This window comes from Pistacia vera, unplaced genomic scaffold, assembly GCF_008641045.1.
Source record: "Pistacia vera cultivar Batoury unplaced genomic scaffold, PisVer_v2 Contig467, whole genome shotgun sequence".
Classification (NCBI taxonomy): domain Eukaryota; kingdom Viridiplantae; phylum Streptophyta; class Magnoliopsida; order Sapindales; family Anacardiaceae; genus Pistacia; species Pistacia vera.
Window position 1 is genome coordinate 230,557 of NW_022196298.1, and position 26,453 is coordinate 257,009.

At 35.7% G+C, this 26,453-nt stretch overlaps 2 protein-coding genes and 2 long non-coding RNA genes across 6 annotated transcripts; all 4 read left to right on the forward strand.

The window, feature by feature from the left end:
* The first annotated feature begins 1,167 nt into the window (after nt 1-1,167).
* Nucleotides 1,168-2,487, forward strand: LOC116145787 (protein CANDIDATE G-PROTEIN COUPLED RECEPTOR 7-like). The gene has a single exon (XM_031431229.1). It carries the CDS (start codon nt 1,168-1,170, stop codon nt 2,485-2,487), a length of 1,320 nt encoding a protein of 439 aa, XP_031287089.1.
* A 1,636-nt stretch (nt 2,488-4,123) lies between these two features.
* Nucleotides 4,124-8,877, forward strand: LOC116145769. Of its 3 annotated transcripts, none has more exons than XM_031431211.1 (3): nt 4,124-4,489; nt 5,795-6,243; nt 8,728-8,877. In XM_031431211.1, the coding sequence occupies exons 1-3, from the start codon at nt 4,154-4,156 to the stop codon at nt 8,816-8,818; spliced, it is 876 nt and encodes a 291-aa protein (XP_031287071.1). In that variant the 5' UTR covers nt 4,124-4,153; the 3' UTR covers nt 8,819-8,877. The 3 variants fall into 3 exon arrangements, with proteins under 3 accessions (XP_031287071.1, XP_031287072.1, XP_031287070.1); XM_031431212.1 differs by having other exon boundaries at nt 5,795-6,230; nt 8,715-8,877; XM_031431210.1 differs by lacking the exon at nt 8,728-8,877 and having other exon boundaries at nt 5,795-6,685.
* A 2,575-nt stretch (nt 8,878-11,452) lies between these two features.
* Nucleotides 11,453-12,950, forward strand: LOC116145753. The gene is made up of 2 exons (XR_004130424.1): nt 11,453-11,540; nt 11,991-12,950. It is a non-coding gene; the product is annotated as an uncharacterized LOC116145753 (long non-coding RNA).
* A 10,522-nt stretch (nt 12,951-23,472) lies between these two features.
* LOC116145752 lies at nt 23,473-26,114 on the forward strand. The gene is made up of 2 exons (XR_004130423.1): nt 23,473-23,581; nt 24,470-26,114. It is a non-coding gene; the product is annotated as an uncharacterized LOC116145752 (long non-coding RNA).
* Nucleotides 26,115-26,453: the final 339 nt, after the last annotated feature.

Sequence of the window (26,453 nt, forward strand, 5' to 3'; positions counted from 1 at the left end):
CAAGCAATCTAGAGTCCCTACCCTACACATTTCAAAGAGGGAGTTCTAGCCAACATTAAGCATACACTAAATATATATGAAAACTTATTAGGTTCAACTTATTAGATATAGAATAATACTATACTGACAAACACTTTTTACTAATTTTCTCTCACAAACTTGATATATTAGCTTGTAATGAGTCCTGTTTAACCAAATACAAGTTGATCAATTGTGAACTATCACATCTCGTTTGTGAAAAAAAATTAGTGAAAAGTGTTTGTCTGTCTATTTTTATTCTTAGATATAATTATATTGAGTCTAATCAAATTAGCAAGTGTCCTTACCTAATATACTTACACTTATAAAATGACCTAGCTCTCATTACTAATGATATGCATGGGGTATGATAAACTATCTACTTTATGTCACTCACAATTATCTTTTTGTCGGTAGGCACTAAAAAACTTACATGTGATAAACTCTCGACCTTATACTTCTCGTGTCTTTGTGAGGTCATATCACAATGTTTGTGACCCAATAGTAGGATGTAATTTTTAGCTATCAGTATTTTTGTCTCTAGTCACCAAGTTTAAATGGGAATATAATTGTATCAAAAAAAATATTCTTCTTCTTCTATACTTTTATTTCAATTGAGTATTTTGTTATAATGGAAATGAAACCAAATTTTTCTTTTGCCAATGTGAGATTAATTTAGAATTGATTACTTAATTAATTGGGCTTGTAGCTTCATATTGAGGCTTGAGCCCATAATAAACTAATGGGCTTCAGTTTGAACAGTTAGAGTATTTCTATTGCTCAAAATTAAAACCTATGATAAGAAGATTGTACTTAGGTATATTTTATTTTGCTAAAAGTATGATTTCATATTATTAATTAACTCTTATCGTTCCTGTTAACATAACAATCCTAACACACAAAATTTCATTACTAGTATTAGTGCAAACTCAACACATGTCTTAAGATTGTTCCTTCACTCCCCCAAATCTTTGCCAGGCCAATCATTTTTCTTTTATTCATACCACAACTATTAACCACTCAAATCTAGGCACCATTCAATGGAAAACCTCACATCCATCTGCATGTTTTCACCTCTACCATTATTTCACTAATATTTGTTTAATTATCTCTCGTCGTCCCCAAAAAATTTTCAGTCCCTATAACACCATGGAACATTTCAAATACTACATGCTATTTGCATTATTCATCATCATCTCTAGCATTCCAGGCTCCTTTTCTGAGATCAAGAACACTCACATTATCGATGATTCGCGGTCGATGATCATATTCGAGCGTTTCGGATTTGCAGAAGGTGGCAAGACGGCTATTACCATCAGGGATATTTCATGGAAAACAAAACAACCAAATGCAGAACTCAAACCTTCTTCCCTGGGATTTTTCCTCGCCAGGGACATTGCATTTCCGAAAATTGTGAATGAGTCTGAGTACACTGCTGACTTTTGTGTTTTATCAAGCAGGTATGTGAAATTGGTCTACAGAATAGAAAAATTTGTGCCTAATTCAACCTATGCCGGTTCTGTAGCCATCGATGATCCTGATGAATATATTTTGCTTTTCGGAAACTGCCAGCCCGAATTTCAGGTCTCCATGGATGTTGAAACTGAAATGTATAATATGAAAGATGGTGCAAAAGATTATCTCCCTGCAGGGGAAACACATTTACCAAAACTTCATCTCATTTTCTTCCTCATTTACACATGTTTTTTCGGTTTGTGGGTTTACATTTGCATCAAAGAAAGACAAACAGTTGATAAAATCCATATGATAATGGCTGCATTGCTTCTTGTAAAGGCCCTGAAAATGATCTGTGCCTCCGAGGACAAAATGTATGTGAGCAATACTGGAACTCCCCACGGTTGGGATGTGGCATTTTACATTTTCGGATTCTTCAAAGGCATAATGTTGTTCACTGTGATAATCCTGATAGGCACTGGCTGGTCATTCCTGAAACCATACCTTCAGGAACGCGAAAAAAACGTTTTGATGACAGTAATTCCTTTACAGGTTCTGGAAAACATAGCTTATGTTGTGATCAATGAAACTGGACCTTCAACAAGAGATTGGATGGCCTGGAATCATATGTTCTTGTTGATTGATATCATTTGTTGCTGTGCTGTATTTTTTCCGATAATTTGGTCGATAAGAAGCCTGAAAGAGGCATCAAAAACAGATGGAAAAGCGGCTAAGAACCTGGAAAAATTAACCCTTTTCAAGCAATTCTACATTGTTGTGGTGGGATATTTATATTTCACAAGAATTGTGGTTCCTGCAATAGGGGCGACTGTATATTACAGATATGAATGGATTATGAATGCGGCGGCGGAGGGAGCGAGCCTGGCGTTTTATATGTTCATTTACTACAATTTTAGGCCGGTTGAGAAGAATCCATATTTAGTGATTGATGATGAAGAAGAGAGCGAAGCAGTAAGGCAAATTTTGGAAGAGGATGATACTTTTGAACTTTGATTTAGATTTACAAAGGCTTTTTCTAAATGTATTGAAGTAGCTGGCTAGTAGAAGGTGTTGTGATTTCTGAAGAGTTTGGTTTTGTAGAATGACTGTAAACAAGAATCTTAGACAAATTAAGTCGATTCTTCCAATTTTTTATTTTTTATTTTTTTTTATTTTGGTTTTTTCTCTTTTTACTGTATATCAAAAGATAAAGAGAAAGTGATTGTGATTGTTTGAAGACTAATTTTAGATTTATCTAATTATTATTACTTAAATCCAATCATCTAAATTGTTTCTTGGAATTATTTTTGAATTGTAGAAATCTTAACTATATGCTATGCGTATATGGTATAGTATAAGACATTAATTTAACTGTGAGGTTCAGAAAATAAATTGAGATTTATGTCTAAACTTTCACATATTTATATTAATTATCTGCTATTAAATCAATTAAGTAATCTTGTTTGTTGAAATTCAAGAAAAATATAGATTGCATCACAAATATAGCAACTTCCACGTATCAATATAACCAAATTTCACTCATTATTGGGTAGCTCACATGGTTAGGATAAATTGGTGATAGTGTGGATAAACGCACGGTCTCAGGTTCGATTCTCCATCTTAGTATCTGTGATTTAAGTGAGGGATCGTGACGGTGGGTTGCTGTACTAGTCTCCCACAAGGATTAGTCTAGTTGCACGTAAACTGGTCCAAATATCTTGGTTATAAGAAAAAAAAAAAAAAAAAAAAAAAAAAGCAAATTTGGAGATATTCTATTTAGTGTCTTTTTTTGAATGAGTAATGCTAGTTCCACAACTCAATCTCACAACCTCTGAAGTGGTAGCTTGTAATTGGTCAGCTCATAAATGGGTTCTGTTGTCCATTTGCGAGTTGACTAATTATGAGCTGTCATGTCTGGGGTTGTGAGAGAAGATTGTGAACCTAGCATTACTGTTTTTGAATATATATATTCGAAAATAATAAAGATTGACTCATAACCCAATCTTACAAACTTTCTTTCACAACCCCGATATGACAGTTCGCAATTGATCAGTTTGCAATGTGACAGGTGAGACCCATTGCAGGTAGGAACTATTGCGAGCTGACCAATTACAAACTGTCAAGTTGAGGTTGTGAGAGAAAATTTATAAAATTAGATTGTAAGTGTAATATTGTTTATTCAAAATTCCAAGTTACATATGTTTTTAAGTTCTTGATGTATAAAACATAAATTAATTGCTGTCTTTCATTTTGCATTTCGTGAAGCTGGTTTTTACGTTAAAAACTTCAAATATTCGCACCAAAGATTAATTTTTTATATCTTTATCTAAGAATATGAAGTATGTGTTGGATTTTGAACTTTAGTTCAAAGTTGTTTAATGCATTGAAAGTGTTTGATCAAACAAGTCATTTTAATTGAATAATTAAAAAAGCATATTTAATATATAAAAATAAAAAAAAATATTTTATTTCTGATTTTAAGAAGCTCTATGATTTAATTTCAGCCAAAGAGAAAAGCAATTTTAATTATTATAAAAAACTAATATAGGCATAATAGAATTACTAAGCACACCCTTTCTTTAAATACTTCCAGAAAACAAAAACAAATAGAAAAGCCTATCTTCTTCCATAAATTAATTATTATTATTATGTTATCCTTTAAAAAGCAAGTCTTGAAGCCATGGGAGCTCAAGCTCAGTTTCACTTTCTTCTTCTTCAACTTCAACCTCACACGCCCTTCACTTCCTGTTCACTAAACCCCAACACATTTACCAACACTAAATTTTGGAGTTGTTGCCCTGTGAAATACCGCTCTAAATGGGACGCCAACGCCGGACCCACACCCTCTGGACGCTCCAGATTCAATCACGAAGATGATGGGTTTTACTCCGACACTGATGATCACCCCGGTGGTTTCTCCACGAAGCAGAGAATCTGGTGGTCCGAAAAGGACAGTGATTTTGATTTTGATAATCCATGGGAAGTTGATGAGGAAGATGAGTTTTGGATTTTTAAGGTAATTATAAAATAAAATTTTCTTTTTTGTTCTTGAAATTGTTTGAATTAGTAATTGTTTCAGTTCAATTTCGGTTACTTAGTTGCTTGAATTAGATAGCAGAGAAATGTGATAAAATTGAATGAGGTGCCTATGGAAAAATTTACGTTTTCTTTTAATTATATTTGAAGCATGTTGAAATCTTATAAATAATTTTCTTAGAAAAATCTTTGATATTATCTTGTTCTGTTTGCTAATCCTGCAGTTGAGATCAATTATAAACAATTTAAGTTTTCACTATGCTTGGTAAGATCCATATTAGCTGAAATTCATTCCAAAAGCAGTTGTCTTCGCCAAGCATAGAACTTCAGCTGTCCACTTTGTTCATTTTATGGGGCAGGTCATTCGGGTTTTAGAAAACAGAAGGGTACCTAAGGGAAAGATTGGGAGAAATTTATACTAATTTAATCACTTATCTCTCGACTTGCATCGCTACATTTTTGTAAGTTAGTACATACTTGACAACAATGAACCAAGCATAAAGCATCAAAAGTACTTACAGGGTATTTGCAAAATTTCTTGTGGCATAACACATTAGTTAAATTCCATTTGTTTGATTATTATGCTGTGACGCGATGATTGGTCAAGGGAGAGACTTTAAATTTGTATATCCATCTTCTACATCATTATTTCCCTTTTTCTTATATTTGCTGCTAGGACAACTTCAAGAACTTAAGAAGTTTTAGTAACATAACTTATCAAACAGAAAGGGCAGTAAATGGTTCTTAATTCAAAGAACTCTTCTACTATTAGCAGGTCACGCTGACTTTTGTGGAAGTCAACAAAATTTTATGTGGGTTAATATAAAGGAGTAAATAGTACAATTTCCAGAGTATTCTGCCATGTTGAAATTATTTGCTTTGCTTAGTAGTACAGTTATCCTAGGGATGTAAGACTGCGGACTGTGGTGTGTGGGAAATGTTTCTGTCCTACTTGTTTACTTCTAGATGAATGCTTATGATAGCAGTGAGGGTAAGGTGGTGAATAGCTAAATTCGAAAAGCTTAAAGAAAAATGAAGCTTTACTGTAACTTGCTACCACTATCAAACTTCCTTGACAATACATGCAAGTCTTGTGCCTTTTCATTTTGCGCTGTATTCTTCTGACCCTTTATTTAGCTCATTTGCAGTTTGCCAATATTGTTCAGTTTTAGTTCTCCCAAGCAGTAAATTATATCCTTACCATATATCAAGTATACTTGAAAATTTTAGATTTATGTCATGTTGATCCCTTACAGAATTCATGATAATTTGCTACCATCTGCAGATACTTAGAGCTTTTGGTTGGATTTTTCCAGCCATTGCCATATCATTGTTGTTGGGAACAGGCCCCAATGCCTTCTTAATGGCACTAGCAGTTCCTCTAGGACAGTCATTAGTCTCTCTTGCAGTTGATAAAGTTTGGGGGAGTGCAAGCAATAAACCAAAATCCAGATCCAGGACCAAGAGCAGAAGAAAACCTTTTGCAAGAGCTACAAGAAATAGTAAAACAAGCCAGGTTAAACAAGAAAATGAGGCTGGCAAAGGTAGGGGAAGTTATCAGTCATGGGTGGCAACAGACGGTGGTTCATATGAGAAAGATGGCAAAAGTGGCCCGAGATTTGGTGGTTGGGATGAGCTAGACAAGAAAGTTGGAAACGAGAAAGCCGCTAAAAGCTCAGCAAGTCAAATCGAAAACGAGCTACCAAAGCACCAGAAGAAAGGTAAACTGAGTAGGATAGGGAGAATGAGAGACAAACCATTGTTGTTGAGGTTGCTGATCGCCGTTTTTCCATTCTTGGGTTCATGGACAAAATTGCTATTTTGATTGTGTATGACCTCTTCAATCTTGGATGTCACTCTGTTCCCTTTTGCTTCGAAGTTGTAGGAGAGATTTGGACGGTTGATGGTTATAGGGAGACAGATATATGAACAATTCTTATATGTGGTGCTTTTTCCTGAAACGAAGTGAATCATTATTGGACTTATCTTGACGCCAAGTGAGAAATAAAATGAATGTCATTTATAAATTATAATAGCTTAGCTAATTTATTGAGCACATTCCTTCCTCATTATTTTGTGGACAGAAAAGGGATATGATCTTGACATTGAATCTTGTATTTATTACTTGTTGTATAATACTTGTATTTTTCTTATATAAACAAATGTACATTTTCTATGCTAGACTTTTGTTAGGGCAAAAAATCGTCCTTGGCCCAAATAGAAAAATAGGCGTGACACTGAAGAAGCAGCGAAGCCCAATCCTGATGACCCTATCGCGTTAAGCCCATTCGGTACAATGTGTAGCCGGGCCGAACCACGTGGGCACGAGTCTCCTAATCCAAGCCCATTTCTCAAGTCTATGGGCGAGTATAGAACCCACGAACTCACCTCCCATTCCTGATCACTTTCCTGTTCGGAGTTATCCTCTTAATCAAAGTTAACTTCCTATCCGGACGCTGATAAGACAGCTGGTTATGGCCCTGATTCTTCTAGGGTTGACATCAGAGTCATACTAAGACTCCTACTTCTACCAGGATTGGGAGACCAGACAATCACTATATAAGCAGAGGTCAGCCCTCTCACAGGGGACATCGACATTACCCCTTCATACCCGAGACTCTTTACTTGAGAGTTTCACTTATTCGCCGTAGTCACGGTCCCCGACTAGACTTCCGGTAATTTCTAATTCCCTAGCCCTCACTATATTAAGCCTTTAAGCCTTACTGACTTGAGCGTCGGAGTGCCTACGGCAAACACCACCCTGGTGTTTCCCGTTCGCTTCACGCGTGTGTTTCTCTACGTGTGCAGGTACAGCAGATCGCTAGTGGCATCAACCTCACGGGATCAGACCCTCCTTTCCGTACAGGTAGATTTTTACGTCTACAGTTTGGCGCCCACCGTGGGGCTAGCAATCATTCGGCGTGACGAACCTTGCCATGTGGAGGAGTATTCCATGGCTGACAATCTAGACGACGTTAACTCAGGCCTCGAGGCCAGACTGGAGGCTTTGACCGCTCTCATGCAACAAAACTTAGACAAGGTGGCCGTACTGGAAGCCGAAAACACATCCATCAGGGTCGAGAACCAGTCGCTCAAAGAGAAAGTAAGCCGATTCTATGAACTCGAGTTTCTGCCTGACCAAGCACCCCTCAATCGGTTCCGCACCACTATCCCATCCATGCAACCCCTCTCCACACCAGAGCATCGACCCTCGGATTCCGGTAAAGGGCTGCGTCAGTTTAACGCACTGGCGCTCGACTACTCCGTTCTGACTAATGGAGATAAAGATACAACAGTGCGCGGTCCAGTCGATCCATCCCAACCTCATGACCAAAACGATCCAGCAATAGAGAACCCGAAGGATCAACCCATCCCCACCATACCATTTCACCTCCAGTCAACCCAAACACAAACCCCATCCGGCCCGGCTCACCCTCGCGGGTCGAATGGCCAAACCAAACCAACTCCAGCACCTGAACCCATCCATCCCGAAGGACCGAACGACTACCACATAACTCCCCTGACCATTCATGTGGGGAGGAACAATATAACAGTGACAATGGGAGTCATCCAACCAGAAGGGATGAACGAAGACACATGCTACCAAGGAGCGCACGACGGACTGATTTATCAGACTACCCCCCGAGGGATGACCCCACAGAACGTACCAGACCCGGTAAGACGGGATGACCCGATAGTATCCCCTTCCCCTGTGGAATAGTTACTGGCCAAAAGACTGGCCGACGTTGAGGCAGTAATGAGGCGCATCCCAGGGATGCCAGTCCCAACCAAGAAGAGCAGACCGAATTGCTACGCTGATTCACCCTTTGTGGATGAGATCGCCCTGGCTGACATGCCCTAGAAATTCACTATCCCCAACATGAAACCATATGACGGTACTACNATTTCATTTCAAGGTTATATCATATCATCCCCTTCCATTATTTCATACCAATTTATATACAAAAAAACATTAATAAAGTTGGCTTTATGGATATATATTCTTGAAGGATTTTTATTCATTTTAATTTAATTTATTTTCATGTTAGTTAATCAGTGATTCAGTGGAAACCTATTGATTTGACATTACTGAAGCTATTTTGTAGGTAAAATCACATTAAACTCCACGAGATACACTCTTTTTAAGCCCCTCCCCTATTATTTTCAGAGTTATCGAAATCTTCCACCAAAGCACCAGAAGAAAGGTAAACTGAGTAGGATAGGGAGAATGAGAGACAAACCATTGTTGTTGAGGTTGCTGATCGCCGTTTTTCCATTCTTGGGTTCATGGACAAAATTGCTATTTTGATTGTGTTTGACCTCTTCAATCTTGGATGTCACTCTGTTCCCTTTTGCTTGGAAGTTGTAGGAGAGATCTGAATGGTTCATGGTTATAGGGAGATAGATATATGAACAATTCTTATATGTGGTGCTTTTTCCTGAAACGAAGTGAATCATTAATGGACTTATCTTGACGCCAAGTGAGAAATAAAATGAATGTCATTTATAAATTATAATAGCTTAGCTAATTTATTGAGCACATTCCTTCCTCATTATTTTGTGGACAGAAAAGGGATATGATCTTGACATTGAATCTTGTATAAATTACTTGTTGTATAATACTTGTATTTTTCTTATATAAACAAATGTACATTTTCTATGCTAGACTTTCACATAAGCAAAGGTTTATTATTCACAAAGAGCAATGTGAAAAACCAATTATTTGGTGTTGGAAAATAGTAGTTATTTATAATGGCTCCCTGCCTCACTTATTTAGAAATGCTTTCATAATTTTGGAGCCATGTATGGTGAGTGTGATCATTCTCCACTTCGAATGTAAATTAAAATAAAGTGTTAAGAGTCCCTTTAGGAAAAATTAAAGAGTTTAGTAAAAAGTAGTTAAGTTAAAATTGAAACAGGAAACATAATTTAAACAGGATTTGGACTACACTTACTATAAATTCATAACGCTCGTCTTTAACCCTTTCCAATAATTTTTTGAGTAAACGACAAATTCCCACCCAGGTTTAGGGAAATCCCAAGTTGATATTATTGGTTGTATTTATTCCTAATTCTCACCCTTAAACTAACACCGTTGATGATGATTGGAATTGGTTGGAAATGGTGAGTGAGGTCGAAAAAAAGGTATGAGCTTTGTAGAGGAGGTTGTGGGAGTCCAACGGTGGTTGCGGAAGTAATTTTGAACTTTGAAATCGGCCAAAAAAAGCAAAAAACCACCTACTTGAATGTTGCTAATGTGAGCATTTTTTTGCTAAAATGAGCTAATGTTCAGCCAAAGAAAGCATCAGCGCACTTTAGCATACTAACATGCACCACACTATAGTGAGAAGTTAAGAATCTGTTAAAATAAAGGAAACAAGCGTTACTTTAAGGGTGAGAATCTAAAATAAATGCATTCATAGGTATCAATTTGGGATTTCGCTAAACCTCAAGTGGGAATATGTCGTTTGCTCTAATTTTTTTGACGGCTATACAGTATTCTATCTTCTACGCTCTTCACTTGTGATGTAGGAATATTACTTGATTTCTTATTCTATGTTTTATTGTTTAAGTAGTATTAGGATTTCAATTGATTATTTTAGCGGTATTATCATTCAAATTCATTGTTTTAGTAGTATTGAAATTCAAATTCATTGTTTTAGTAGTATTAAGATTTCTTATCTACTTTTCCTAGTAGAACTATGATTAGTCAACTATAAATAGGTTTGTTATGTGCCTAGTTATTCATTCAAGTTTTCGATAGTCTCTTATTACTTCCTTTGGGGAATTTATCTCTATCATATTTTCGAAATTGACCACTCGAGTCCGAGCCTTCCGCTGCGTCAACTTGTAAGTTTTTTCGTTCCTTTATACTTTGTTCTTTCTCTTGTTCTAAGTTCTTTACATTGTTCAAATTCTTTCTTCTGTCTCTGTTTATGTTTTCTTTGTGTTGAGTCGGGGGTATGAGAACAACAGAAAAGGGTGTTTCATACTTAGCAAATAAATCATAAATTAATGAGAAAAAATCATGAGCATATAAAAATTAAATAAAAAGATAGACTTTTTTTTTATATATATATATACATAATAGGGGATAAATAAAATTAAAAAATACATGATTGTAGAATTAATATGCAGAAACTTGAGAGAAAATACATTTAGATAAGATATTTCTAAAGATCAAATATAAAATTGGCTTAGACGTCTATGAGAAACAAAACACAATTTTTTTTTTCTTGATCTTAAAAGAATATATATTTTTATATAGCAAAACTATATATATACGCTAACATTTATTTTTTATGTGCATTCTAGTTTGGTTTATTTATTTATGTTTCATTTGTTAATTGTATGATTATATATTTAGGCTTAAAGCCAATTATATTTGGGCTCACGATATAGTCTAGGTTTTTCGGGTTATTTTTTTGTCCCACATCATTAAGTTAGTGCAATTAGTATTCCTATCAAATAGTTTATATGTGTAGACTTTTTTCACTAAAAATTAACTTGGTTTCATAGCCTTCTCTTTCACAAAAAATTAACTTGGTATCAGAATCTTCTCTTGTACGATCAGATCGTTAATTGTGGTCATCAATCTCCTCAAGTTTGTTGGTAATTTTGCTATTTTCTTAGATCTAGGAATCTTACTATTTTCTTAGATCTAGGGTTTTCTAGGTCCGTTGCGGATCTTGCTATTTTTTTAGCTCAATTAAGATCATAGGGGTCTGTTTATAAGTTTTCAAACCTATATAATCTTGCTATTTGCTCAGATCTAGGGTTTTATAAGTCCGCCGCTTATCTTGCTATTTTCTTAGATCAATTCAGATCGCAGGGTCTGTTTGTAATTTTTCAAACCTATAGGGTTTTCTGGGAACATGTTTGTAAGATTAGAAACTATGCCGTTTAGTACTATTTTATTTTTTTGTGAATTATTCATTTAAAAGATGCCCATTTGTCCTGCATCACTAAAACAATGAAAACAACAAAACTCAGATCTAATAATCACGAGCGTCTCTCTTCTATCGAACAAGGTCGGTCAGATATCTTCGTTTTTTTTTTTTTTAATTTTCTGCTCTTATTTTTGTTATTTGTCGGATCTAGTTTTTGCTTTTTTAATAAATGTTCTCTACACACAGAAGTTTAAATTTTGCTTCTTTTTTCGTTGTTTTTCCCTTGATAATTGACTTTCTGTTTGGTTGTTTAGAAAACAAAATAATTCCCGGTATTTTCTCTGCAACCCAAAAAAGTGTAAAGTGTATGTAGTGCTATTCAATTCTCTGATCATTGAATCAGTTTTTCTCTGATCGCTTCAGTATTGTTTCGTTCTTTGATTTCGTCTAGGTTACTGCCTTTAGGATAATTTTCTGCTTATTAGGATTGGAAACTTTACATTCTGCATAATTCACACTGATAATTATCTGCTCCAAAACTATTTGTTCCTGATAATTCACTGACCTTTTTTTTTTTTTTTTTTTTTTTAGTTATTCTTTCTTAACTCCAGAAGCTTGGACCACCGTTCAGCTACATTTCCATTTGGCGGTTGCGGTTATGCTTTATCTTCTCCGTCTTCGTCTTCATTAAAGACTGTTATAATTGTGGCGAAGAGCAGCAAAAAGTCCCCGAATTCTTCCCCAAAGGTTTGCCCTATTAGAAAAATGAATGAATTTATGAATTAAAGGCAATTCCTTTAGCAGATTCTACACTTTTTCTTTAAGGGCTTGTTCAGTGAAGTTAATTTAGTTACTAGAAAGGCTGGAAATGGAGTTGGGGAATTAGTCTAGACGCAGTTATAATGTGGTCATAGCAAGGGAAATTGAACGAAGCGAATAGTTTGTCGGAATGGATGATTCAAAAAAGTGTGTATGCTGATGTTTATACTCACAACATTTCAATGAATGATTATTGCTTGGCAGATAAAATTGGTGATACAAGAAGTTGTTTGATTCTATAACTAGACAAGGGGTATTGACCTGATGTTGTCTGCTAGTTATACCCCTTTCTAGTTATATATTCAAACAACTCCTTTGCATCACCAATTCTATCTGCCAAGCAATAACCATTCATTAAAATGTTGTAAGTATAAACGTCGGGATCCACACTTCTTTGAATCAGCAATTCCGACAACCTATTTGCTTCGTGCAATTTCCCTTTCTGCAAAGTTCATCTATGACCACATTATAAGTAACTGTCTGGACTAACTCCTGAACTCTTCATTTCCAAATTTCGGCGATTCTTCCACTAAAGATACGAACGGAAAATAGAGATATAGATTTTTTTTTTACAAAAAGTTAGCGTGGATCCTGAAGCGGCAAAACTTAAGAGAGAACTAGAGTCTTATAAGACGAGATGGTTCTACTTTAGCCTTCTTTAATTCGCTGTGTGTGTTGAGGAAAGAGAGATTAATGATCATAACACAGGCAGAGGAAATTTCTGATTCTTCAGTAAATGAACATAATAGATTGATTTCTGATTCTTCAGTACTTGTAGAATATAAGAATTGTATTTAAATTGTAAAATTTAAGTGAAATATTCATTTGGGTTAATTAGAAGAATTAAAAAATTTAATAATAGGGTGATTCATTGGCCTCCACTTTTTATCAATTTAGACATATAGCCATTTACCTCATTAAAAATTTAGGCATATATAAAATTATAAATATCTACATATATATGAACCCCACCTATTTCAAATATAGCCATTTTATTTAATATTCTTTTTCCATTATTTCTACCCAATATTCATCATATCCAGAAACAATTATCACTACATTACAATTGTAAATATGAGTTTATTTAAAAATATAATGAAATAAGATGAACTCACCAATTAAAAACAAAATTGATTTTATACAAACATTAATTATCAAATCAAATTAAATAGCTATTATCTTTTATGTCTTATTTAATAATTTTTTATAAAGGATAAAATTGTAATTAAAATAATAATTATTGGGATAAAAATTGTAATATTTTGAACTTAAATCAACTTACTTGGAAAACACTTGATAGCTGCCGCATGCAAAGCCGTCTTTCCGTTGGGTCCTTCATTGGCTGCTGATGTGCATCTTTCTAATATTTGTATCACCATCGAGTTGCGTGCTCTGGCAGCAGCAAGATAGAGTGGAGTTTCCCCCAAATTATTAGCCGAATGATCAAAATCAGGGTCTCCTTTCTCTGTTAATATTTTTACCACATCGAAGTAATCAATGTGTAATGATATGGTGATATAAAAAACAAAATTGGTTTTATCATGGCTCAATCTCTAAACCCTAAAAAACTGCAGATCCCTTGTATGCACCTTGGGAATGATGTAATGATATGGTGATAGCTTGGATTCAACATTCGGTTGCCTTAGAACACAGATCAAGCATAGCTCATGCTGAAACCACTGAGGATGTTTGGAATGGTCTTTGCGAGCGATTCTCGATTCAAAATGCTCCAAGAATTTTTTAGCTCACCAAGTCCATCTCGGCACTTACACAGGATGATGATTCGGTTAGCCAATACTACAACCGATTGAAAAGTTTTTGGGATGAACTGGAGATTTATGAACCAATGTCGTCATGTTCATGTGGTGTAGTCAAGAATCTGATGGAATATAATCACAGAAGCAGGGTTATGCAATTCCTTATGGGATTACATAACTCATTTGATGCTATTCGTGCCCAAATACTCCTCTATAATCCTCTTCCTGCACTAAATCGTGTTCTATCTCTTGTCCAACAGGAAGAAAGACGACGCCAATTTTACTCCCTTTCTGCTCCGATTGCAATGGCGGCAAAAGGACCCAACCAATGAAGTCATTCTTCCTCACGTAAGGATCGATTATTCTGTTCCCACTACAACATTTCAGGCCATTCACTGGAACGATACTTCAAAGCCAACCCCAATCTTCCTGTATGCACATATTGCAACATACCAGGCCATACCAAAGATAAATGCTACAAGCTCAATGGCTTTCCTCTAGGTCACAGAAACAACTCCAGATCTAAATCCTACGCTAATCAATCTTCACTTGAACATGAACAAATAAGCAATGGACCATCTATTACTCAAGAGCAGTATAACCATCTCATCGCCTTGCTCCAATCCTCTCAGTCTCCGGTAGTTACCTCCGCAGCAAACCATGCATGTTCCAGTTCCTCAATCACCGAAATTTCCCCTGTCTCTAGTATTCACTCCTGCCATTTCACACACACATCACACACCTTCACAAAATCAGTTTCCTCTTGGATAATTGATATTGGAGCTACAGATCACATGATCTGTGGCCCCCATCTTTTCACGCATAACATGTCTTTTGTTTCCCACACCATCAAACTTCCAAATGGCACCACCACATTGGCTACGCATGTGGGTGATATTCATCTCTCTGATCATATCGTTCTCAAGCATGTGCTATGCTTGCCAGCCTTCTCCTTTAATTTGCTCTCAGCTAAATCTTTAACTACACATTCCAATTGTTGTCTCATATTTTTTTCTAACTCTTGCTACATATAGGACCTTTCATCTTGGAAGACGACTGGCATGGGGACAATGCATAATGGCCTTTACCATCTTCAACCTTCAACACCAGCTTCCAACACTTTACAAATGTTTCTTTCTAATTCCTGTTCTAGCTACGTTAACACCACCAGTACTTCAAAGTTTGATGATTACAAATTATGGCATTATAGACTGAGGCATAATTCCATGACACATCATGTATTAAATGAAATTCAAAGATTAAATTCAAGGCTTACAAGTTTATCTCAATTCTCTTGTGAAATTTGTCCACTTGCTAAGCAACATAAACTTCCATTTTCTCAGTCTATCAGCACGGTTACCAAGCCTTTTGATTTAATTTCAGCAGATATTTGGGGACCAAATTCCACACAAGCCTACAATGGCACTCGTTACTTTCTTACAATCGTAGATCAGTTTACCAGATGCACTTGGATCTATTTGTTGCAAAACAAATTAGAAGCCCGAACTTCAATTCAAAATTTATTTTCCCTTATATCCACACAAGTCAACACCCAAATCAAAATAATCAGAACTGATAACGGTGCCGAATTTCATATGCCCAAATTTTACAATTCCAAAGGCACAATTCATCAACTAACGTGTTGCCACTCCACAGCAAAACGCTCTCGCTGAGCGAAAACATCAACATATATTGAACGTCGCTAGAGCCTTAAAATTTCAATTAGGACTTCCTATGCGATATTGGACAGAATTTGTTATCACTGCCGTTTATTTGATCAACCGAACACCCTCTCCTAATCTACACTACCAATCACCTTTTGAAAAACTCTACAACCAAAAACCCATATATTCCCATCTCAAAACATTTGACTGCCTCTGTTTTGCGTCTACACTAAACCATGGCCGCTCCAAATTTGAACCCCGAGCTAGAAAATACTTGTTCATTGGCTACCCATATGGAGTCAAAGGATACAAGCTCCTTGACACTACCACCAATCAGATTTTCCTTTTCCGTGATATGGTGTTCCACGAACACATCTTTCCTCTCAAACAAACACAAACCCATTTGCCTCCTTTCCCCACTGACCACCTCAATCAAACACCTCCTGTGCATACAGATTTTAGTGAAGTCCCTCACCAGAAAGATCATGTCTCTTCCCCTACCTCCATCGACAACAGTCACACTACCAACCTCACCAACAACACTCCCTTGCCAACCCCACAGCGGTCAACCAGAATTCGAACCGCCTCGGCATATCTCAAGGATTTTCACTGCAATGCATTTTCTCTATTGACGTTGAACTCCAAGTTGGAAGCCACTAGATCTCCATCTCGCATAGGTTTGCATAATCCATATCCCTTATCATCTGCATATCTTACAAGTTTTTATCTCCATCATTTAGAGCATTTACCACTTACATCTCCATCCATACCGAACCCAAGTCACACATTCAAGCTCTCAAAGACCCCATCTGGCGCAAGGCGATGGAGCAGGAACTCACTGCTTTAGAGACTAATGAAACATGGTCCATCGTTGACTTACCTCCTGGCAAGAAACCGATTGATTGCAAATGGATTTTTCGCTACAAATTCAAAGCTGACGGATCTGTTGAACGTGCTAAAGCACGCTTGGTGGCGAAGGGCTTCACTCAGTGTGAAGGAATAGATTTTCACAACACTTTTTCTCCTGTTGCAAAGATGATTTCCATTCGCACTTTGCTTGTTGTAGTTTCCATAAAAGGATAGGATTTGCAGCAGTTGGACATTAATAACGCATTTCTATACGGAGACCTTGATGAAGAATTATACATGCGGCTTCCTCCCGGTCTAGCTTCCTCAAAAGAGAATCAAGTTTGTAAATTGAGAAAAAACATTTATGGTCTTCGACAGGCATCACGATAGTGGAACATAAAACTTTCATCTTCGCTGGCCGAGTTTGGCTTTGTGCAGTCTAAGTCAGACTATAATTTGTTCATCAAACACACGACTTCTTCTTTCACAGCTCTATTGGTCTACGTAGATGACATTATTGTCATGAGTTTAGATCAGACTTCCACCGATGAGGTCAAGAAATTTTTGTCCACCAAATTCAGAATCAAGAACCTGGGCTTACTCAAATATTTTCTTGGCATGGAAATAGCTCGCTCAAAGGATGGAAGCCAAATTTGTCAGCGCAAGTACACCCTGGATATACTTTCTGAGACTGGTTTACTTGCTGCCCGAACTTCCTCTCTGCCAATGGAACCGAATATCAAACTCCAGAAAGACCAAGGTGATGTGTTTCACGATCCTACTTAGTATCGAAAATTGGTTGGCAAGCTCCTTTACCTGACCAATACACGGCCTGACCTCAGTTACAGTGTCAATCTTTTGAGTTAGTTCTTGGAGACCCCACGAGTACCCCATTATAATGCCCTTCTCAAAGTTCTTCGGTATCTTAAAGGGACCCTAGGCCAAGGTTTATTTTTTCCTACCACCTCCTCGTTGAAACTCATTGCCTACTCCGATGCAAATTGGGCAAATTGTCTTGACACTAGGAGATCAACGACTAGGTTTTGTGTGTTTATTGGGAAGTCTCTTGTTGCTTGGAAATCGAAAAAGCAGAACACAGTTTCACGATCGTCAGCCGAGTCGGAATATAGGGCCATGGCGGCTGTCGTGTGTGAAATCGCATGGCTTCGATATTTTCTCCAAGACCTTTGTGTTACCATTTCTGATCCAGCCACCTTATATTGTGACAACTTAGCCGCGATACATATAGCTACCAACCCCGTGTTCCATAAGTGCACCAAGCACATCAAGCTGGACTGCCATCTTGTTCGTGACAACGTCTTGACTGGGCATGTTGTCACTGCCCACGTTTCTTCTTCTGAGTAGTTGGCTGATCTCTTTACCAAGACCCTGCATGCTTCGACACTCACGCGACTATTGTCCAAGATGGGAGTACTGAATATATACTCTCCATCTTGCGGGGGGATATTAAGATTAGAGGATGCAATTGGACCTACAATAGCCACTGTTCCACCTGATAAAAATGCAGCAGTCACATGAAGACGATGAGGCCATTCTGTTGAGTCTGTTGAGGTCATTTTGTTATGCATTTGCTAGCTGTTATTATTCCTTTATCTGTTTTACTATTATTTGTAATCTATAAATATCTAAATGCACTGTATATAAAACACGCAGAAAATATATACAGTCTTGGATCATTCCATTTTCAGCTTTCTGCTGTTTCCATTTTCTTTACACTATTTATGCGCTACTCGCAACATTCACTATAGTAGAATGGCCGCAACATGAAGTGGAGCATCACCTTCCGCATTGACTTGCAGTAGTAGTGATGGACACATTTCAGGTATTTGTGACATACATTATCTTGTAGGGTGAAGGTGACTAATGATTGTCCCAACAATAACATTAGAAAGAGAAAACATTTCATCTTTCCATGTGTTTTATGAGCATATCAGGGCAAATATTCATATTCATATGCATATCCATTACATTTCATTTCAAGGTTATATCATATCATCCCCTTCCATTATTTCATACCAATTTATATACAAAAAAACATTAATAAAGTTGGCTTTATGGATATACATTCTTGAAGGATTTTTATTCATTTTAATTTAATTTATTTTCATGTTAGTTAATCAGTGATTCAGTGGAAACCTGTTGATTTGACATTACTGAAGCTATTTTATAGGTAAAATCACACTTAACTCCATGAGATAACACTCTTTTTAAGACCCTCCCCTACTATTTTCAGAGTTATCGAAATCTTCCACCAAAGCACCAGAAGAAAGGTAAACTGAGTAGGATAGGGAGAATGACAGACAAACTGATATGAACAAATCTAAGAATTTTAAAAGAGGAAAGAAACAGTAGACTTGTTGGCTTATATGAGGAACCAACGCCTCCCAAATAACTCTAAGTGAGTCTAATAACAAATGATCGCCCCTTTATTGAATACTTCTGAATAATTTATACAACTCAAATGATAAACAACTCTAGAAAAATAAGGAAACAATCAACAAAATAGTAGGACTTGCAGCTACAGCGTTTACTTCCTTACAGCCAAGTAAATGAAATAACAAATTAACCAAAAACTTAGGAAACAAATAACCAAGCACCGAAAAGATAGCCACTACTTAAATGGTTGCAACATTCCCCTCCCCTTGAAAATGATCCTCGTCCTCGAGGATAAACTCTGGAAAACGTTCTTGTAAAATATCACCAACTTCCCATGTAGCATCTGTAGGAGACAAACCTTGCCAGTGAATCAAAAATTCAGTTTTTCCTTTCGAAATCGCCGATCAAGCACCGCCTGAGGACAAGATACCAACTTATCCCATTAAGTTCAAGCAAAATCTACATATTTGACTGCCCCTCTCGAACCTTTGCCTTAAGAACAGAGACATGAAAAATAGGATGGATTTTTGAAGAAGGTGGAAGTTTCAATCTATAAGCGACCTTACCAATTCTCTCCAGTACTTCAAATGGGCCATAAAAACGAGCTGAGAGCTTGAGATTTTTATGAGCTGCCACGGTTAATTGGCGGTAAGGTTGTAGCTTCAAATAAACTTGATCTCCCACCTGAAACTCACGTTCCTTGTGCTTGGAATCATAGACCTTTTTCATTCGACCTTGAGCTCGAGTAATACAAAGATGTACTTCTCGCAAAACCTGGTCTCTAGAGATCATCTCTTGCTTGACTACCTCCACCTTGGCAGTTCCTAGAACATAATTAAGCAACCGTGAGGACTCCTGCCATAAACAACTTCGAATGGAGTTCTTTGAATTGAGGAATGCCAGCTTGTGTTATAGCAGTATTCAGTCCAAGAAAGCCACCTAAGCCACTCCTTTGGATAAGAATTGGTGAAACAACGAAGGTACATTTCGAGTGTTCTATTAACCACTTTGGTCTGCCCGTCGGTCTGAGGGTGGTAACTAGAGCTGAAATTAAAAGAAGTACCATTCAAACAGAACAACTCCCTCCAAAAAACACAAGTGAAAGTTGGATCTCTATCACAAACAATAGACTTGGGCATTCCATGAAGCTTAAATACATTATCAAAAAATAATCGTGCTACACCCACCGCTGTATAAGGATGTGAAAGAGGAACAAAATGGGCATATTTCGAAGTAATCAATATGTCGCACAACCTCATGCAATGCAGTGTTATTTTCAGAATTGGTCATCTTCAGCATCTCCCACTCAGGTCTTAACCCACTCTTTGAATCTCTCTCGTCCTCTCCAGTTTTCGCGCTTTGAATAAGAGGTTTCACTATAGTACAATGGCCGCAACATGAAGTGGAGCAGCACCTTCCGCATTGACGTGCAGTAGTAGTGATGGACACATTTCAAGTATTTGTGACATACATTATCTTGCAGGGTGAAGGTGACTAATGCTTGTCCCAACAATAACATTAGAAAGAGAAAACATTTCATCTTTCTATGTGTTTTATGAGCATATCAGGGCAAATATTCATATTCATATGCATATCCATTACATTTCATTTCATTTCAAGGTTATATCATATCATCCCCTTCCATTATTTCATACCAATTTATATACAAAAAAACATTAATAAAGTTGGCTTTATGGATATATATTCTTGAAGGATTTTTATTCATTTTAATTTAATTTATTTTCATGTTAGTTAATCAGTGATTCAGTGGAAACCTATTGATTTGACATTACTGAAGCTATTTTGTAGGTAAAATCATACTAAACTCCACGAGATACACTCTTTTTAAGCCCCTCCCCTATTATTTTCAGAGTTATCGAAATCTTCCACCAAAGCACCAGAAGAAAGGTAAACTGAGTAGGATAGGGAGAATGAGAGACAAACCATTGTTGTTGAGGCTGCTGATCGCCGTTTTTCCATTCTTGGGTTCATGGACAAAATTGCTATTTTGATTGTGTTTGACCTCTTCAATCTTGGATGTCACTCTGTTCCCTTTTGCTTGGAAGTTGTAGGAGAGATCTGAATGGTTCATGGTTATAGGGAGATAGATATATGAACAATTCTTATATGTGGTGCTTTTTCCTGAAACGAAGTGAATCATTACTGGACTTATCTTGACGCCAAGTGAGAAATAAAATGAATGTCATTTATAAATTATAATAGCTTAGCTAATTTATTGAGCACATTCCTTCCTCATTATTTTGTGGACAGAAAAGGGATATGATCTTGACATTGAATCTTGTATAAATTACTTGTTGTATAATACTTGTATTTTTCTTATATAAACAAATGTACATTTTCTATGCTAGACTTTCACATAAGCAAAGGTTTATTATTCACAAAGAGCAATGTGAAAAACCAATTATTTGGTGTTGGAAAATAGTAGTTATTTATAATGGCTCCCTGCCTCCCTTATTTAGAAATGCTTTCATAATTTTGGAGCCATGTATGGTGAGTGTGATCATTCTCCACTTCGAATGTAAATTAAAATAAAGTTAAAGAGTCCCTTTAGGAAAAATTAAAGAGTATAGTAAAAAGTAGAAAAGTTAAGATTGAAACAGGAAATGTAATTTAAACAAGATTTGGACTACACTTATTATAAATTCATAACGCTCGTCTTTAACCCTTTCCTATAATTTTTTGAGTAAACGACAAATTCCCAGCCAGGTTTAGGGAAATCCCAAGTTGATATTATTGGTTGCATTTATTCCTAATTCTCACCCTTAAACTAACACCGTTGATGATTATTGGAGTTGGTTGGAAATGGTGAGTGAGGTCAAAAAAAAGGTATGGGCTTTACAGAGGAGGTTGTGAGAGTCCAACGGTGGTCGCGGAAGTGATTTTGAACTTTGAAATCGATCGGAATTAGACAAAAACCACCGGTTTGAACGTTGTTAATGTGAGTCTTTTTTGCTAAAATGAGCTCATCTTTTGTCAAAGAAAGGGTCGACGCACTTTATCTTGCTGACGTGCACCGTGCTATGGTGAGAAGTTGGGAATCTGTTAAAATAAAGGAAACAAACGTTACTTTAAGGGCGAAAATCTAGAATAAATACAGTTAGGGGTATCAACTTTGGATTTCGCTAAATCTCAAGTGGGAATATGTCGTTTGCTCTAATTTTTTTTTACGGCTATACAATATTCTGTTTTCTACGCTCTTCACTTGTGATGTAGGAATATTACTTGATTTCTTATTCTATGATTTATTGTTTAAGTAGTATTAAGATTCTAATTCATTGTTTTAGTAGTATTAGGATTTCTTATCTACTTTTCATAGTAGAACTATGATTAGTCAACTATAAATATGTTTGTTATGTGTCTAGTTATTCATTTAAGTTTTCAATAAAGTCTCTTATTACTTCCTTTGGGGAATTTATCTCTATCATATTTTTGAAATTAACCACTCGAGTCCGAGCCTTCCGCTGTGTCAACTTGTAAGTTTTTTCGTTCCTTTATCTTTGTTCTTTCTCTTGTCCTACGTTCTTTACGTTGTTCAATTGTTTCTTCTGTCTATGTTTATGTTTTCTTTGTGTTCAATTGGAGATATGAGAACAATAGAATAGGGTGTTTCATACTTTCACTTAGCAAATAAATCATAAATTAATGAGAAGATAAAAATTAAATAAAAAGATAGACTATTATATATATATATATACACACACACATAATAGGGGATAAATAAAATTAAAAAAAATACATGATTGTAGAATTAATATGCAGAAACTTGAGAGAAAATACATTTAGATAAGATATTTCTAAAGATCAAACATAAAATTGGCTTAGACGTCTATGAGAAACAAAACGCAATTTTTTTTCTTGATCTTAAAAGAATATATATTTTTATATATCAAAACTATATATATATGCTAACATTTAATTTTTATGTGCATTCTAGTTTGGTTTATTTATTTTTGTTTCATTTGTTAATTGTATTATTATATATTTGGGCTTAAAGCCAATTATATTTGGGCTCATGGTATAGTCTAGGTTTTTCGGGTTGTTTTTTTGTCCCACATCATCAAGTTAGTGGAATCAATATTTCTATCGAATAGTTTATATGTGTAGATTTTTTTCACTAAAAATTAACTTGGTTTCATAGCCTTCTATTTCACAAAAAAATAACTTGGTATCAGAACCTTCTCTTGTACGATCAGATCATTAATTTTGGTCACCTTACGCCATCAATCTCCTCAAGTTTGTTGGTAATTTTGCTATATTCTTAGATCTAGGAATCTTACTATTTTTTTAGATCTAGGGTTTTCTAGGTCCATTGCGGATCTTGCTATTTTTTTATCTGAATTAAGATCGTAGGGGTCTTTTTGTAAGTTTTCAAACCTATATGATCTTGCTGTTTGCCCAGATCTAGCGTTTTATAAGTCCGCCGCTTACCTGCTATTTTCTTAGATCAATTCAGATCGTAGGGGTCTTTTTGTTATTTTTCAAACCTATAGGGTTTTCTTAGGAAAGTGTTTGTAAGATTAGAAACTATGCCGTTTAGTATTTTTTTATTTTTTTATTTTTTTTTTTGTGTGAATTGTTCATTTAGAAGATACCCATTTGTCCTGCATCACAAAAATAATGAAAACAACAAAACTCAGATCTAAGGATCACGATCGTCTCTCTTCAATCGAACAAGGTCGGTCAGATCTCTTCGGTTTTTTTTTTTTTTTTTTTTTTTTTTTTTTTTTTTTTTTTAATTTTGTGCTCTTAATTTTGTTATTTGTTGGATCTAGTTTTTGCCTTTTTAATAAATGTTTGCTGCACAGAAGTTTAATTTTTGCCTTTTTTTTCGTTGTTTTTCCCTTGATAATTGACTTTCTGTTTGGTTGCCGAGAAAACAAAATAATTCCCGGTATTTCTCTGCAACCAAAAAAAGTGTAAAGTGTATGTAGTGCTATTCAATTCTCTGATCGTTGAATCAGTTTTTCTCTGATCGCTTCATTATTGTTTCGTTCTTTGATTTCGTCTAGGTTACTGCCTTTAGGATGATTTTCTGCTTATTAAGATTGGAAACTTTACATTCTGCATAATTCACATCGATAATTATCTGCTCCAAAACTATTTGTTCCTGATAATTCACTGACTTTTTTTGTTTTTTTTTTTTAAATTTTCTGCTCTTAATTTTGTTATTTTTCGGATCTAGTTTTTGCTTTTTTAAAAAATGTTTGCTGCACAGAAGTTTAATTTTTGCTTCTTTTTTCGTTGTTTTTTCCTTGATAGTTGACTTTCTGTTTGGTTGCCGAGAAAACAAAATAATTCCCGGTATTTTCTCTGCAACCAAAAAAAGTGTAAAGTGTATGTAGTGCTATTCAATTCTCTGATCATTGAATCAGTTTTTCTCTGATCGCTTCAGTATTGTTTTGTTCTTTGATTTCGTCTAGGTTGCTACCTTTAGGATGGTTTTCTGCTGATTAAGATCGGAAACTTTACATTCTGCATAATTCACACTGATAATTATCTGCTCCAAAACTAATTTTTCCTGATAATTCACTGACTTTTTTTTTTTTTTTTTTTTTCTGTGTAGTTATTCTTTCTTAACTCCTGAAGCTTGGACCACCATTGAGCTACATTTCCATTTGGCGGTTGGGGTTATGCTTTATCTTCTCCATCTCCGTCTTCGTCTTCATTGAAGATTGTTATAATTGTGGCGAAGAGCAGCAAAAAGTCCCCGAATTCTTCTCCAAAGGTTTGCCCTATTAGAAAAATGAATGAATTTATGAATTAAAGGCAATTCCTTTAGCAGATTCTACACTTTTTCTTTAAGGGCTTGTTCAGTGAAGTTAATTTAGTTACTAGAAAGGCTGGAAATGGAGTTGGGGAATTAGTCTAGACGCAGTTATAATGTGGTCATAGCAAGGGAAATTGAACGAAGCGAATAGTTTGTCGGAATGGTTGATTCAAAGAAGTGTGTATGCTGATGTTTACACTCACAACATTTTAATGAATGATTATTGCCTGGCAGATAAAATTGGTGATACAAGAAGTTGTTTGATTCTATAACTAGACAAGGGGTATTGACCTGATGTTGTCTGCTAGTTATACCCCTTTCTAGTTATATATTCAAACAACTCCCTTGCATCACCAATTCTATCTGCCAAGCAATAACCATTCATTAAAATGTTGTAAGTATAAACGTTGGGATCCACACTTCTTTGAATCAGCAATTCCGACAACCTATTTGCTTCGTGCAATTTCCCTTTCTGCAAAGTTCATCTATGACCACATTATAAGTGACTGTGTCTGGACTAACTCCTGAACTCTTCATTTCCAAATTTCAGCGATTCTTCCACTAAAGATAGAGTGATAATCACAATTTGAAAATCAATCCAGGGAAAATAGAGTTATAGGTTTTTTTTTAACCAAAAAATTAGCATGGATCCTGAAGCAGCAAAACTTAAGAGAGAACTAGAGTCTTATAAGAAGAGGAATGGTTCTACTTTAGCCTTCTTTAATTTGCTCTCTGTGTTGAGGAAAGAGAGATTAATGATCATAACACAGGCAGAGGAAATTTCTGATTCTTCAGTAAATGAACAGCCTATAGAATTTGATATGGGTAGTAGTTTGGGCCTAAGTAATTGGGAGAAAGAAGAGGAAAATAGGAGAAAAATTGATTCCAAGAAGATGAAAGTTCCAGTTCCATAACAGGCTTTGGAGGAAGAGGTGGTTGCAAAACTTTTTAGAGAACTAGAGTCTTACAAGAAGAAGAATAGTATTATAGCCCTCTTTAATTTTCTCTGTGTGCCAAAGAAAAAGAAATCAGTTATCATAAGACGGGCAGAGAAGGTTTCTGATTCTTCAGGACAAGATACGAGAAGCTTTGAAGGGACACAGACTACAGTATTTGACAATATGGGTTGTAGTTCTTGTGTAGGCAGCTGGGAGAAAGAATAGGAGGAAGAAGAGAAAAGGAAGGACCAAAGGAGAAAAGTTAGTTTCAAGGAGATGAAAGTTCCACAGCAGGTTTCGGAGATTTTAGATATTCAATGTATTTGATGGATTGGATGTTTTCATCATTTTATAATAAAAAAAATTGGCTTCTTTTTAATGGGTGTTAGCTATAGTCGTACTGTGCGTAGAGATAATTTGTAATTTATGTAAGTGTTCCTTGTATGGTAAATAATGTATATTCTGAAATTATAGCAGATGATTTGTTCGTTGTTTCGAAATTAGCTAATCAATTGTTGTCGAAGCAATCTTGATTGTTTGTTAGTTTTCTCATGTCATCACTGTGCCCATGTAATATTAACTTTGATCTTAGTCTAGCTCTAAGAGATTATGATCTTTTTGGACAATTTTTTTAACTTTTATTTTTTTTTTACATTTTTTGGGTAGTAAAGTATGTGGGTTATTTCTACGGTTAATCATATACTTCCACCTATATATCAAGTAAACTTGAGAATATTAGATATAATGTAATGTTTATGAAGGTATATATCTTCTAGAAGTGTGAAATGCGTTACACGTTAATCAATAATAGTTCTATGATTAATTATTTAGTGTAACTCAGT

Excerpts from the sequence above, each read along its gene's own strand:
- LOC116145787 (XM_031431229.1), top strand. The coding sequence starts at position 1,168 with ATGGAACATTTCAAATACTACATGCTATTTGCATTATTCATCATCATC.
- LOC116145769 (XM_031431211.1), top strand. The coding sequence starts at position 4,154 with ATGGGAGCTCAAGCTCAGTTTCACTTTCTTCTTCTTCAACTTCAACCT. Across the intron at positions 4,490-5,794 it reads ATGAGTTTTGGATTTTTAAG|ATACTTAGAGCTTTTGGTTG; the intron begins GTAATTATAAAA and ends TACCATCTGCAG. Across the intron at positions 6,244-8,727 it reads AAGAAAGGTAAACTGAGTAG|GATAGGGAGAATGAGAGACA; the intron begins GATAGGGAGAAT and ends TAAACTGAGTAG.